The 14888-nt window shown below is 38.4% G+C and overlaps 2 protein-coding genes and 1 pseudogene across 2 annotated transcripts; 1 reads left to right on the top strand and 2 right to left on the bottom strand.

Moving 5' to 3' along the window:
• LOC120181926 lies at positions 1-666 on the bottom strand. Its single transcript, XM_039186950.1, has one exon. The coding sequence runs from the start codon at positions 664-666 to the stop codon at positions 1-3; it is 666 nt and encodes a 221-aa protein (XP_039042881.1).
• A 3825-nt stretch (positions 667-4491) lies between these two features.
• On the bottom strand, positions 4492-5806 carry LOC120181943 (probable rRNA-processing protein EBP2 homolog). Its single transcript, XM_039186969.1, has 2 exons — positions 5717-5806; positions 4492-5525 (listed from the first exon to the last, which is right to left on the bottom strand). Exon 2 carries the CDS (start codon positions 5512-5514, stop codon positions 4609-4611), a length of 906 nt encoding a protein of 301 aa, XP_039042900.1. The 5' UTR covers positions 5515-5525; positions 5717-5806; the 3' UTR covers positions 4492-4608.
• Positions 5807-8246: 2440 nt separating this feature from the next.
• Positions 8247-10781, top strand: LOC120181942 (annotated as a pseudogene).
• The last annotated feature ends 4107 nt before the right edge of the window (positions 10782-14888 follow it).

The following is a 14888-nucleotide window of genomic DNA, read 5'->3' as shown; positions in this document are numbered from 1 at the left end:
CTATTCACCTGCAAGCACCGGATCATTCGCCGTGAACCCAACTCCTTTCAGCCTCGCCCTCAACGATGACCGGATACTGCTCGGAAGCATCGAATAAAGATTATCTATTGCTTCGATGCCAACCAACTTGGGTGACTTTATCATTCTCTCTAACACGATTATTAGATTTGCATAATGTAACGATAATGCCGATGTGCCTAATGTACTCGGAGGAGGCTTTAGGAACTTCGAATTTGACTTGAAAAAAATAATTTTGCGACCACCCTTCAGGGGTCCTGATACGAAGTTGTAAGTGTTCGGGTTTACAGTGGGGTAAACAGTTGCAGAAGCCGAAAGGCTTCGAGGCAAAGACGATGAAAAATAGCCATGGCGGAGCCCGAGGCCAAAAACAAGCTTGACCCTTTGCAGAATAGTGAAAACCGATCTGACCAGCATGGAAGCAACCATGTCAAAGCTTTTGTTCCATAAGGAATTCTCTTTCAAACATTTAACCTCTTGTTTTTGCCATAAGAGCTTTTGCAGTAGATCGATAAGCTTTTGCTCTTTGATCGAATCACAACAGTACTTTCTCAAGCTGTTCTCCGTTATGGACAATTCCTCCATTTGTTTACACGGACATGCAGTAACGGTGATCAGCTTTTTCATCTTCTTGTTCCTAGCTTCCATGTCTTACTCAAAACCCAGCATTGAAAATCGTGAGTCGGCGAACTCGTCAAACCACCGATCGAAACATCGGAGCTTGGTGTCGTGGCACCGGCTGCTTATCCTGGAAACAGACTTGGCTGCCAGCCTGACGTTTTCTGCAATTTCGGCACAGGCTAACCCCAGTAAGAAAGACTCGTCGTCGGAGACGATCTTGGCGATTCCTTCGACCGATATCGATTCGTTTCGGAGGCGAATTATGGTCTCGTCTGAAAGTGAGTTTCATAGATGGAGAAGCTTTGACATGAGGCCGGCGATTTCAAAGGATAAAACTCCAACGTTGGATTTATGTCTTGAAGATTTTGCAGCGTCCAGGGTGTTGGATATGGTTTTTCTCACTTTTGTCAGCCATGTTTCAAGCGCCATTTGAAAGGAAAAATGGATAGAATTGAAAGAAATGATAAACAAGATGACCCTTTTGAAGATATTGTTTTAAGAGAGGATTTGCAGAGATGAAGGTTAATGGAGAGAGTGAAAGCTTTGAAATATTTGCAGATCACTGGATGCTGAATCACTTATACAGATAGCAAAACAGGTCTAATTTTTTCTTTAAATAAATTAAAAAATCAAAGAAGAGCTTTAAGCTTAGAGACCAGAAGGGAGTTAATTTACAGCTACAGGCCTTGAGAGCGCGTGATAAATGGTGCGTCTGAGATTTTGTTTGTCTTTTTCGAGTTTAAACTGCAGTGGCTGTAAAAGAGCGTGGAAGATTAATGTTAAAACTAATGATTATTATTATTAAGAAAATCTAAATGATAAATTATACACGATTTAATTAATTAATTATATTTTGGAGTTTGGAAATATTAAGAATGGACAAAAAGACACGTGATGTTTTGTTTGTTTGTTTCCAGGGATAACTCTTTCGAGGATTGTTGGGAACAGCAGCCTCCCCATTTTTATCATTTAACATATTCACATTTGTCACTCTATCAGTGGCTAAATCCCAACATTTAGATCCATCCAAATTAACCCAAGTTTATTTTAAATTCGATCCATTTTGTCCTCATTAGAAATAATATTAATTTAATCTATCAAGGGATTGTAGATTCGAATATATTTATACTCAATTATTTTAGATTAAAATATAATTATATAATATCAAATAATCGTCTTATTAAACATAATGTTAAGAATTTATAAACAAAAATGTAAATATATGATATCATCGTTAGTAAGACATAAAAATTTAATATGATATAATTTTGTCTATCTTCATGAACAAAAGAAATAACAATTACAAATCGCACAAATACATGAAATTCACTTTGTATTCCAGAACCCGATGTATAAAAAAAAACTCATTCAAAGAACATACAAAAACATCTCGGCAACGGGCACCACAAAAGTCCATGAAATCACAAAAAACATCATATCTCTCCAAAATAATTCACTCTTGTAACTTTAAATTCTAAATAGAAAACAAATTTGATCACCAAGAATTGTTGTCTTAATCGCTAAATAATTTTTTTCTAATTTCAAAACTAAGAGATCTTATAAATAATTGGACCCAAATCATTCAATATAACAAAACTCGATTTTTATTTAAAAAAAATAAAAGTATAAAGGACTTAAAATGAATTTAAACCAAAAAGTTTTAGGACCTTATTCCTTTTACTCATAAGATAGCTGTGCAGTGAACCAAATACTTAGGTGTCGAAAGTGTAGGAATTAGATTTTAGATTGCAAATGTTAATGGGACAATGCATCATTTATTTAATAGACCAATATCTAGCCAGCTCTACGATCCATGGGTTCATGGTCAACTCCGTCTCTTTGACTTTGTATCATATAGTATATAATATATTGTTTAGAGTGAGTCTTTTCTTGTAAATGAAGGGTACATCATCTTTACAGCCTAAAAATCTACATAAAAAGACGTGGATGATAGTACACACAATCGTACATATGTTAATGTTTTTAATTGACATCCGGTTCGATATACTTTTGCCCTCAAGATTGCTTTCACTAGAGAAATGAACTCCTGCTCGAAACATAAGAAGAGAATTCGAGGGCGATTGATGCTCGTCGTTGTAAGATTGGTATGTGTTTAAATCTGAAACGTTCTATATAATTGTGCTTCTGTAATATAAAAATGTAATATATTCAGTTCAGTGAGAGATATGAAAAGAGTGAAAATGATAGCTAGTCGTTCTATTTATACTCTTGCATGTAATTATTGTTTGTGTAATCATATGAACAAAATCAACAATGTATATATAATATTCTCTTCATTTTTCCAGCTTCGTGATTAATTATTTTAATAATATAATTTTTCAAATTCGAATATAGATTCTTTCTTGAAAATTACATTGTGTTTTACCATTGAAAATTTAAACTAAATTATTATATTAATATATAAATACATTGTGTTTTATCATTGGAAGTTCACTATTTATTATATTAATAAACAAAATATAAAAGAAATTGAAATTATTTTAGATTTGAATATTTCTTTGGGGCGAATTTCGCACCTCATATGAATCACTGTTAATACCGGTATGCCCTAGTAACATATCCAGTTTCTTTTTTGTTGATGGTATTGTTACGGGTGATTGATATGCTTTTGCTGTGATTGTTATTAGAATGTTACAATGAAGGTGATGTCTCTTTCTCGCCAAGGAGCTCAAGCTATCTGCATCCTCTCTACAAACGGAACGATTTCAAATGTAACACTTCGTCATCCTACTTCATCCGGCGGTACTCTGACATACTATGTCCATTAACATCTAGCTTTTCCATCTTCTTCCTGTCGTATAATAATCTCGCTTCCGTATTTTCTTGTCCAGGGATGTTTTGAGATCCTTTCCATGTCCAGTTTGTTTATGCCTACTAGCAACGGTGTAACGAAGACCAGATCTTGTGGGATGAGTATTTCATTAGCAGACCCTGATGGTCACGTTCTCGGAGGGGGACTTGCTGGTCCTGTACAGGTGATTAAATGGTTAAAAACTTTACATTAGACACAAGGCTTCCATGTGCGGACGATGTAGAATGCTGCCACCTGACCTGTTGGGCAATAGTGGCATGTGTTCAAGGATTACTGTCATTGTCTAATACTGTCTTTCTCGATCGGTTACAAATGAACAGGTCGTTGTCGGCACTCGGCAGTTTCCTACCAGGTTACCAGCAGGAACAGAACCACAAGAAACAGAGAGCCAAACCTGCAGCAGCAATTGAGTCCTACCTCTTTGCCAACAATGCCTGCAGAGGTTAAGGTGTCCTATGGTGGAGTCATGCCAATTCTCACCTCGCCGGAGGCAGTTTGGGTACTTCGAAGTTTGAACCCTATCCAGGGCTATACAAATTCTGCTATTGACAAGAAGTCATCTTCAACCGAAGATGAATCACAAGGCTATAGTATGTCACAGTAAGGTTTCCAGTTGATAGCATACGTATATGGACAAGCTGTCCAAAACCAATATAACTATCTTCTTACCGAGGAGAAACCGGAAAATAGGTTTAGATCATACAGGTTTCCATCCCCTAATTGTACATCTTGTAAGGTTTAGATAGGATTTCTAATCATTACTCCTTCGCAGTGTATGGTGTATTTTCTCATGCTGTCTTTCTTACATTCCTCTGATTAAGTGCCCTGTATACGAATGATTCAAAGTTCTAAATGATATTTTGATTTATGGAAAAATCAAACTCAGATTGACTAGCCAATGGTAGCTAGTGCAGTGTATGACTTATGTTACTCAAGTCGTTGATCTCGGTTTTTGGTTAATATCGTATTGAATTCCAGCATCAAGATAACAAATTAATGTAGCCATTACACAAACAATGTATAAGAAAACAGCTTAAAGATGCATCAAAAACATAATTAAAGATGAAACAACTTAAAATTTAAACAAATGCATAACAAAATTGCCCTGAAGAAGTGAGAATAAGTCCTACGTAAAATCACCTTTTCCTTTTCTTGTTTCCTGCAACACTGCCTTTATTTAAGGTTCGAAAATCGTTTGTTGTTTCTGCAGTGTTTTGCTTCTTCATACCTTTCCTTCCTCCGAACCCGAACTTTGAATCCCGGAACTCCCTGTTTTTCTTATTCTTATTGTTACCCTTTCCACCACCTTGCTTTGCCTTCCCTCCAGATCGATCACCCGGAGACACACCAGGCCTTTTCTTGCTCGACCTCTCGAATGCTTTACCTTCTCCGAAACCCAAGTCCTTCATACTATCTTTTCCGTCTTTGAAGCCACTCTGCTGCCTTTGCTTCCTCCACTTCTTAACTTCCTCAATCTCTTGTTTCTTCTGCTTAGCTCTTTCTTTCAACTTCTCAGCTTGAACCTCTTTAGCAATCCTCTTGGCTTCTCTTGCTTTCCTCCTCTCTTCGGCCTCTTCAATCTGTCTCTTCTGCGCCAAGAGCTTGCCCTTGACCTTCTGCATATGAGCATCCGTCTTAACCATCTCTGCATAATAGTCCGGTGGCCTAAGGAATGGCAGCCCCATTGACTGAAACTTGTCGAATGCCAGCCTCGTCCCCTCCAACGCCTGCGTGTAGAAAGCAAGCTCTCTCGCTAAGTCATCGTTCACATCCACCTCTTTCACTTGATCGACATCGAGGGAAAGCTTGTGCATCCAGTCGACATTTTCCGGCCAGCTGATGTCTTCGAGTTTCTCGACAAGGCCTTCTTGATTGTATACAGCCGTCTTCGACGGCTCCATCAACTTCACGTCTTCCTGCTCCGATTCTGACTCGGATTCAGACTCTTCTTCCTCACTGTGAGGATCCATTTCATCGTCAACATCATCGTCCGCTGCATTCTCGGGTTGTAAGAAGCTTAAATCTTTGATTCGCAGCCCCATAGCGCACAAATCTGTCATAAAAAACAGGGGCAAAATCAAAACGTCGTAACTCGTAATGATGCAAATAGAATTGGGATTTTTTTCCCAAAGAAACAACAATATTTTTATTCCCATACGAAGCAAATAAAAAATTCAAAATCATATGAGCAACAAAGTCAAACAAAATACTCAGAACTTGGAGCAAAAAGCAACATAAATCTACCTGAAAAAAAAAGATACTTGAAGCACAAAACGAGTTGATTAGAGAAGAAAACACCAGCCGCTTGTTCTCAAAACCCTAGCAGCTCTAAATTCTGAGTCTCGGAAATTTTGAATTCGTTTAATGGTTCCCTTCCTCTTGTAGGTTGGATTCGGCTCTTTTGGTTGGGTGGGCTTTGGGTTTAGAAAATTAGACAGCCTCTATGATCCAATTCAATTTTTAAAAACCCAAAAATTAATTGTTGGGTCCTTCCATCCGTTTATTGTCAAATTAGAGGTTAAATATCAATTTTAATTTTAATAAATAATCGGTTAGTTATTAAATCTTAGATTTGATTTCTATTTTGATATTAATATTTAAAATGTTTTAATATAAGTATTGAATTATTATATTGGGTCAAATCGATTACTTTTCATCTACGTTTGGATATGATTCTATTTTTTTTAAGAATCAACCCCAATTTTAAGAAAAGTAATCTTATAAAATTAATTTAATATCTCATCAAATTTGAATCTTATTTAGAACCCAAAGAGTGGACTTGTTTTATTTACCGCTTTCCATTAGATTTGTCAAGGTTGTAAATGAGATAAGATGTACATGAGCAACTCGAGATCGATTCGGTTAAAGTTCAGTCAATTTTTGAATTAAATGGATTTGATTCGAGCTTGAGGTCGATTCGATTTCTTAACGAACGGAAGTGAGCTATTTAATACCCGACTCGAAAAGCTAGCAAATAACTCAAAAAATAATATATTAAATTTTTAGATTTTTTAAATTAAATTATTAATAATATTAACATTTATATTTGTTATTTTTTAACTATATATATATAGGACTTTCAGGTACTTAAGGTTCATGTTTGAGTTCGAGTTCAAGTTTTTGAGCTTCAATCGAGCTAAGGCTAAAAATATTTCAAATTTAAATTTTTTTAAACTCGAATCAAACTTCAATTTTTTTTATTTTAAATTGAACTTAAAACTTTAAACTCGCCGAACTTTAAAATCAAGTCAAACTTGAACTTTTATTAAGCTATAAGTTTTCAAATCAGAAATAGACTCAATTCTTTTGGGCATGGTTTCAGAATCGGACCGGTTAGTGAACCGGTCATGCTATCGGTTTACTAGTTTAATCGGTCGAATCGATCCGACCGATCGGAAGAATCGAACGACGTCATAATTATTTAAAAAATTAAACAAAAATACTAAAAATATTTAATAAAAAATAATTTTTTATATCACAAGTCATATTCAAAGCAAATCATAACATATATAAGTTAAAAACCATAAAATCAAGTGAAACAAAATTATTCAAATTAACTACAACATAATATTTAAGGTAAAACATATTAAATAATAAATATAATTATAAAACTATAATTAAAAAATAAATTTTGGGTTAAAAAAATATAATAAAATGATATTGTTTGGTTTAATTTTTTTTAAACAATCCCACATAGCTAAGAAACATAGAAGAGCATCCCAAAAGTCTAAAGAGAAAAATATGAGAACAAAACAATCTCACATTGCTAAGAAACATAGAAGCGCATCACAACTAACTTCTATAAATAATAGAGGTAATTTGGCATTCAAAATCATGGAGCCTCAATCAAGCTCGAATTTTAGGCTTCAATCGAGCTTCTAAATTTTTTGTGAGTTCAAGCCTTTTTGAGTTCAAGTTTCAATATTATATTTCGAGTTTGAGTTGAACTTGATAATTTTTAACTTGTGAGTTTGAGTTGAGTTGAGCTTACTTTTAAAGTTTTCAAGTTCGAGTCGAGCTCAGCAATACTCGAGTTCGACTTGGCTCGTTTAACAAACGACGTTGTTTGGTTTAATTTTTTTTTAAAAAAACAAAAATCCCGGTTTTTCCATATTTTTTTCGGTTTTCTATATTTTTCGGTTTTTTCCAGTTTTCAGCCGGTCCGGTTCGAACGGTTCAACGGTTCTGACCGGTTTACTAATACGGTTCAACCGATTTAGATTGAACCAGATTAAACAACGATTCCCGATTAAACCGACCGGTCTAATTTTCAAAACAGAGCTTTTGGGGCCTCTTTATCCCCTTTTTTCCTATTTTTCAAACTTAAATAACGTAGAGATTAAGGCAGTCCAAAGTACTATTTAATATAATGAAATATCAGATCCAGTGGTTGGATTTTCACCATACAAAAAGGAATTTGATCAAACAAAAAACATGTGCATATATAAACACATTAATTAATGATTCTTCCACCCTTGATAATGAAAAACCACGTGGAAAAAAGTACTTTTGGTTCACCATCCTCACTTTGCGCAACACAAAGGACAAAAGACATATAATTTTAGAAACAAAGTGCGTAAAAATATAAAATAATGATTTGATGAATGGTTTGACATCAGAACTAAAATCATAGGCACAGACCCTCTCATTTCCTCTTAATTTCTGCATATATACCCCTTCGTTTCTGTCCTTCTTCAGCCATGTCTTCACTTTCCACCACCACCTTTAACTGACACCAATACACCACCTTATCATATATATATATAACTCTCCCATGGCTTCCACTATCTCTCTGCCTCCAACTGACCCTTCATCTTCTTCCACGGAAGAACCAGCTGCCAAAGCTCTCAACAAACGATACCAAGGCCTCGTCACGGTTCGAACCAAGGCCACCAAGGGCAAGGGAGCTTGGTACTGGGCTCACCTCGAACCGATCCTCGTTCGGAACCCGGAGAGCAGCATCCCCAAAGCCGTTAACTCAGGTGTTCCCTCTGTGACGCCGTTTTCTCCGCCTCGAACCCGTCACGGACCGCTTCCGAGCACTTGAAACGTGGCACCTGCCCCAATTTTAGCTCCGGTCTGGAACCCTGTTCGTCGTTGTCTCCGTTGCCTATTTCTTCGTTGGCTTCCCCTTCTTCTGTTTCGTATCATCATAATCATCGAAAGCGAAGTCCACCGGCGGCGGCTATCTCTGTTTTACATAACCAAGTTAGTAATAATGGTAACGATGCTAATAATAATAATAGTAATAGCAACTCGTTGGCTATAGTCGAGTCCACTCGTTTTCTGGGTTACTCTAGCCATAGTAATAACAACAACAATGCTGGGTTGAATCAGCATCATTTGGTCTTATCTGGTGGAAGAGAAGATTTGGGTGCCTTGGCAATGTTGGAAGATAGTGTTAAGAAGCTTAAGAGTCCTAAAATTTCTCCAGGACCAGCTTTAAGCAAGGGTCATATAGATTCTGCACTTGATTTATTAGTTGAGTGGTTCTATGAGTCTTGTGGCTCGGTTTCCTTTTCTAGCCTCAAGCATCCAAAGTTTGGGCTTTCCTTAACCAGATTGGGATGCCGGCTATTTCGAGAAGGGACCTTTCGGGCGCTCGGCTCGATAATAAGTTCCACGCGGCGAAGAGCGAATCCGAGGCTAGAATTAGGGATGCAATGTACTTCCAAGTTGCTTCTGATGGGTGGAAAGGTAAAAGTTGTTGTGGTTGCAGTAGTTATACTAGTACTACTAGCAGCTCTGGTTGTGTGGAGAATTTTGTTAAATTTAGTGTTAATCTTCCAAATGGGAGCAGCTTGTACCAGAAGGTGGTCTTTATCGGTGAATTGGTCACTTCCAAGCAGGCTGAGGAGGTCTTGTGGGAGACGGTAATGGGGATATCCGGAAGTGGTATTCAGAAATGTGTAGGGATGGTTTCGGATCATAAGGTGAAGGCGTTGAGGAATTTGGACAACCAGAATCATTGGATGGTTAATGTATCTTGTCAGCTTCAAGGTTTTATTAGTTTGATAAAGGACTTTAGCAAAGAGCTTCCCCTTTTCAGGACCGTCATCGAGAATTCCTTAAAGATAGCGAGTTTTGTTAACAATAACTTGCAAGATAGAAGCAGGTTTCAAAAGTATAGTATGCAGGAGCTTGAGTTTGCTGGGTTGATACGTGTTCCTTTAAACAAATGTCACTGTAGCAGTAATATTGCACATGTTTTTGCAATGATGGAGGACATATTGAGCTGTTCGCAAGTGCTTCAGATGGTCGTATTGGATGATTCTTACAAGGGGATCTGTATTGAAGATCACGTCGCAAGGGAATTTACCGGGATTGTCCAAAATGAAGGGTTTTGGAATGATTTAGGAGCAGTTTATGCGCTGGTGAAGTTGATCAAAGGTATGGCTCATGAGATTGAGATGGAAAGGCCATTGATTGGGCAATGCCTCCCTCTTTGGGAGGAGTTGAGGGTCAAAGTGAAGGAATGGTGTACCAAGTTCAACGTTGCTGAAGCTTCCGTTGAGAAAATTGTTGAAAAGAGATTTAGAAAGAACTACCACCCTGCATGGTCAGCTGCATTTATACTTGATCCACTTTACTTGATACGGGATACCAGCGGAAAATACCTTCCACCCTTCAAGTTTTTGACTCATGAGCAGGAGAAGGATGTTGATGAGCTCATCACTCGTTTGGTTACCAAGGAAGAAGCACATGTTGCACTGATGGAGCTCATGAAATGGAGATCAGAAGGGTTAGAGCCACTATATGCCCAAGCTGTTCAGGTTAAATAGCGAGACTCCGTGACTGGAAAAATGAAAATTGCTAACCCGCAGAGCAGTAGGCTGGTTTGGGAAACATGTCTCAGCGAATACAAATCATTAGGAAAGGTTGCAGTGAGGCTTATCTTCCTGCACGCAACATCAAGCGGGTTTAAACATAACTGGTCTTTGATGAAGTGGATTAGTGTCCACCGACACTCACGGATGGGCCTTGAAAGAGCCCAGAAGATGATATTCTTTGCAGCTCATTCAAAACTTGGCAGGAGGGATTTCTCCAATGAGGAAGAAAAGGATGCAGATATCTTCATGATCAGCCGTGAGGATGACGTCCTCAATGCAGCTTTTGCAGATGCTCCATAAGTGTAATGATTTTCTTTTAACTCTTGTAGAATTAAACTTTAGGATTTGATCGAATTCTTTCTTTATTGTCTTTTCTTTGTCCATCTTTACTTCTGTTTTAATCTTAAACCAGGAAACATGTAGATAGTGATGTAGTAGCCAGAGAATGCTTGTTAGAATTTCATAATTGCATGATCAGAATGAAATATCACATTATTGCTCACCCATACTTTCTTTTTCTTTTGTCCACAGTGTGAAGGCATATTAAACGCATCCATACTTTTTTGATTGCATGTTTTATTTGTAAACTATAAATTGTTACGGAATGAGTTTATCCGAGGCACGTGCATGTCTTTTTCCTCTCATCATTCAATACTTGGACAGTTACCATCCCTAGTGTTGAGCATATTCTGGAAGCTGCCAACTCAGCAAAATTGGTTATCCAGCTCAGCAAGATTAGTTACTAGACTTAACAAACTTAACAAACTCAGCTGAGCTGCTAATGCTAATTCTGTTACTATATAAATACAGTGTAGTGTATTATGAACGATGAATGAAAAAAAAAAGTTTTTTGGTTTACTTCTTCTCTATTCTTTCAATATGGTATCTTTCGCCATTGGTCTTGGAGGCTTCTTCCCTCCGTTGCTTCTCTGGTAGTCGCTGCAAAGTGTTCTTCTTCCTTCACTGGTGTTTCATCCATGGCTGCTGACGAGGGTGTGCATAGCCTTGATCTTGGAGAGTCATCGAGGCACAGTCAATTTTTCACTAACAAGAAAGTCAACATTGTGCTCAATGAAATGAATTACCTGTTGTGGAAACAACAAGTTCTTTTAACAGTAAGAAGCCATCGTCTAGAACGGTTACTCGCTGGAGAACTTAAACCTCCGCCGGCGCAAGTTCAGTCCGATGATGGCACACTGAAAGTCAATGAAGAGTATGAGATTTTTGTAGCACAGGACAGTGCCTTAGCCTCATGGCTGTTGTCAACAATCAGTGATCACATTTTGCCTCAGTTTGTCGGTGCAGAAATAGCCACGGATGTGTGGTCAACGGTTCTCAAGTTTTTTGCCAACCGATCCACAACGACGGTGATGAGCCTTCACTGCAAATTAAGGACGATTAAAAAAGGTGATGAGAGTATGTGATCGTATCTTACACAGATCAAAGAGGTTTGTGATGCACTAGCTACGTGTGGCAGTGCAGTTTCAGATTTGGAACAAATAGCCACTATATTAAATGGCTTACCGTTTGATTATCAGCCGTTTATGGCGGTTATAACAGCGAGTAAAGAAGCTTTCTCTCTTGATGGAGTAAAGTTTGTGCTAGTTGATGCAGAAGCACAACTTAAGAGTTACCAGCTTCAATCTCAAGTTTCCATGAGTGCAAATGTTGCTCGTATGCAGAACAACAATCAAAGTCATGGTCAGTACAACCGACCTTATAGTTCGAGTGGAAGATCTGGTGCACGATCAGGCGCTCATGGTCGAGGACGTACTAGGCTTCAATGCCAACTATGTGGCAAGACAGGTCACTCAGTGGACAGATGTTGGCATCGCTTTGATCAGAATTTTCCAGGAGTGCTAGCTCAAAAAGACGAATCTACTGCTATAGATGTTAACTCGTATGAGGTAACTAATTCATATAGTAACAATGTGCATCCTCAGGTTCATGTGGTCTCTCCAACATCAGACAGATGGATTGTAGACTCGGGAGCCACGCATCATGTCACCCCCGAGGCTTCCAAAGTAATCGATGGCTCGGACTACACTGGTCTAGGTAAGCTGATCGTGGGTAATGGTCAAGCCTTAAACATTAGTAAAACTGGAACTGTGGTTCTCAATGCTAAGAATCGAGCTTTGTTTCTTCATAACTTACTGCATGTTCCATCAGTTACTAAAAACTTACTTTCTGTCTCAAAGTTTGCTAGAGACAATGGTGTCTACTTTGAGTTTCATGCAAAGGAGTGTCTTGTTAAAGATGAAGAAACGGATACTGTTCTGTTGCAAGGATAAGAGAATGGTGGTTTGTATCAATTTGTTGCCACAGTTGATGATCAGCATAGCAGTGCAAATGATTTAGAAGCAAATGTAGTTAATAAAGCTTCAAGTGATGTGAAGAGTTCTTATGTCTTATGGCACATGAGACTTGGGCATCCAGCTCATGCCTCACTTGTAAAAGCTTGTAAACACATTGGAATTGTTTTTCCTACTACTGCGGATATTGTAAATGGTGATATGTGTGTTGCGTGTTAAATGGGAAAAAGCCATAAGATTCCTTTCAATGAATCCTCTACGGTTTACACAAATCCTTTCCATCTTGTATTCTCAGATCTATGGGGGCCCTCGCACATTGTTTCAAACAGTTTTTACTATTATGTTTCGTTTGTTGATGCACACACGAGATATTGCTGGGTATACTTATTGAAAACCAAGAATCAAGCCTTACAGGCTTATCAATCGTTTCATGAAATGGTGAAAACACAGTTTGGTACTGTGATTAAAGAAGTGCAAACGGACTGGGGAGGTGAGTATCGTCCTATATCTTCACTATTGACAAAGCTGGGTGTTCATCATCGGTTGTCTTTCCCACATACTTCAGAATAGAACGGAGTGGTAGAAAGGAAACACCGCCACATCATTGAATTGGCACTTGTCTTGATGGCTCAAGCATCCTTACCGTTTAGATTTTGGTCATATGCAGTCACACTGCAGTTCATCTAATCAATCGCCTTCCCACACGAGTTCTGCAAGGAAAGTCACCGTTTAAGGAGCTGTATAACAAATTACCAGATTATAGTTTTTTAAGAGTATTCGGGTGTAGGTGCTTTCCTCATCTTCGAGCGTATCAAAGCCATAAACTCTGTTTTAGATCACAACTGTGCACCTTCCTTGGATATAGCACACAACATAAAGGATATCAGTGCATGGCGGCTGATGGGAGGATTTACATCTCGAGGCATGTCATTTTTTATGAACAGTTTTTTCTTTTGCAGGTAAACAAGATGTTCAACACAGTGATCACGATTCTACAAAATTGGCCATACAGCTGCCTGTGGTTAATGGAGCAGGTAGAGTTATCATGAGAGTAGGCGTGCCACGTGAAAATCAAGGACAACCACCCATTGTGCATGTGCTACCTAACACGATGTTCCCAGATATGGGACAGCAAACGCCTAGTGCTAGTCCTACCATCAACTCAACTTCAGACAATGTGGGGCACTCGAATGAAGCTGACCAAGAAATTACCAATCAATTACCTAATGACACTAGTCTAACTCAAGGTGAGTTGCAAGGTATGATGCAGAACACGAGTGATGAAGCACAGTCAACTGCTCCCGTTGCTCGACACCCTATGATGACTAGGAGAAAATGTGGGATATTCAAGCCAAAGTTATATTCCATAGCACATGTCGAGGCTGAGAAGGAACCAAGCTCAATCTATGAGGCGTTACAGTTCCCTCAGTGGAAGACAGCAGTTAATGAGGAGTATGAAGCACTAGAGAGGAACAACACGTGGTCTCTTGTTAATTTGCCTAAAGGGCGATCTATAGTGGGGTGCAAGTGGATTTTTCGCGTAAAGAAGAATGCTGATGGATCGGTGCAGAGATACAAGGCCAGACTTGTAGCCAAAGGATTCACACAAGTTCCTGGACAGGATTTTCAGAAACTTTCAGCCCGGTGGTTAAAGCCTCTACCATTAATGTCATGTTAGCACTTGCAATCCAGAACAAATGGGAGATAAGGCAAGTTGATGTGAATAATGCCTTTTTGAATGGTGAGCTTCACGAGGATGTGTTTATGCAGCAGCCTCAAGGCTTTGAGAAGGTTGCTCCAGATGGTTTACAGTTGGTCTGTAAGCTACATAAAGCTTTGTATGGTCTTCGCCAAGCCCCGCGTACCTGGTTTGCAAAATTGAGGAATTATGTGGTCAGCATCGGTTTTAAGAGCTCGCAAGCTGACAACTCACTTTTTATTAAGCAAGAAGAAGGGCGAGTGATGTACATTCTGGTGTATGTTGATGATATAATCATCACTGGCTGCTCGAAGGATGAGATTGAGAAGGTAGTTGTCTTGCTAAGCAAGAAGTTTTTCCTCAAAGACCTTGGTTAGTTGAACTACTTTCTTGGCATTGAAGTTAAGCATACAGGTGGTGTTATCTTCCTTAGCCAAAAGAAATACATCATGGAGTTGCTAACCAATATGCAAATGGATACAGCTACTTCAACTCCTACACCTATGATTTCTTCACTGAAGCTTTTCAAAGATTCAGGTGATGAGTTGAGTGATGCAAAAGAGTATCGAAGCCTG

The sequence above is a fragment of the Hibiscus syriacus genome, unplaced genomic scaffold, assembly GCF_006381635.1.
Source record: "Hibiscus syriacus cultivar Baekdansim isolate YM2019G1 unplaced genomic scaffold, ASM638163v2 tig00112609_pilon, whole genome shotgun sequence".
NCBI classification, from domain to species: Eukaryota; Viridiplantae; Streptophyta; class Magnoliopsida; order Malvales; family Malvaceae; genus Hibiscus; species Hibiscus syriacus.
This window is presented reverse-complemented; position numbering and strand designations above follow the sequence as displayed.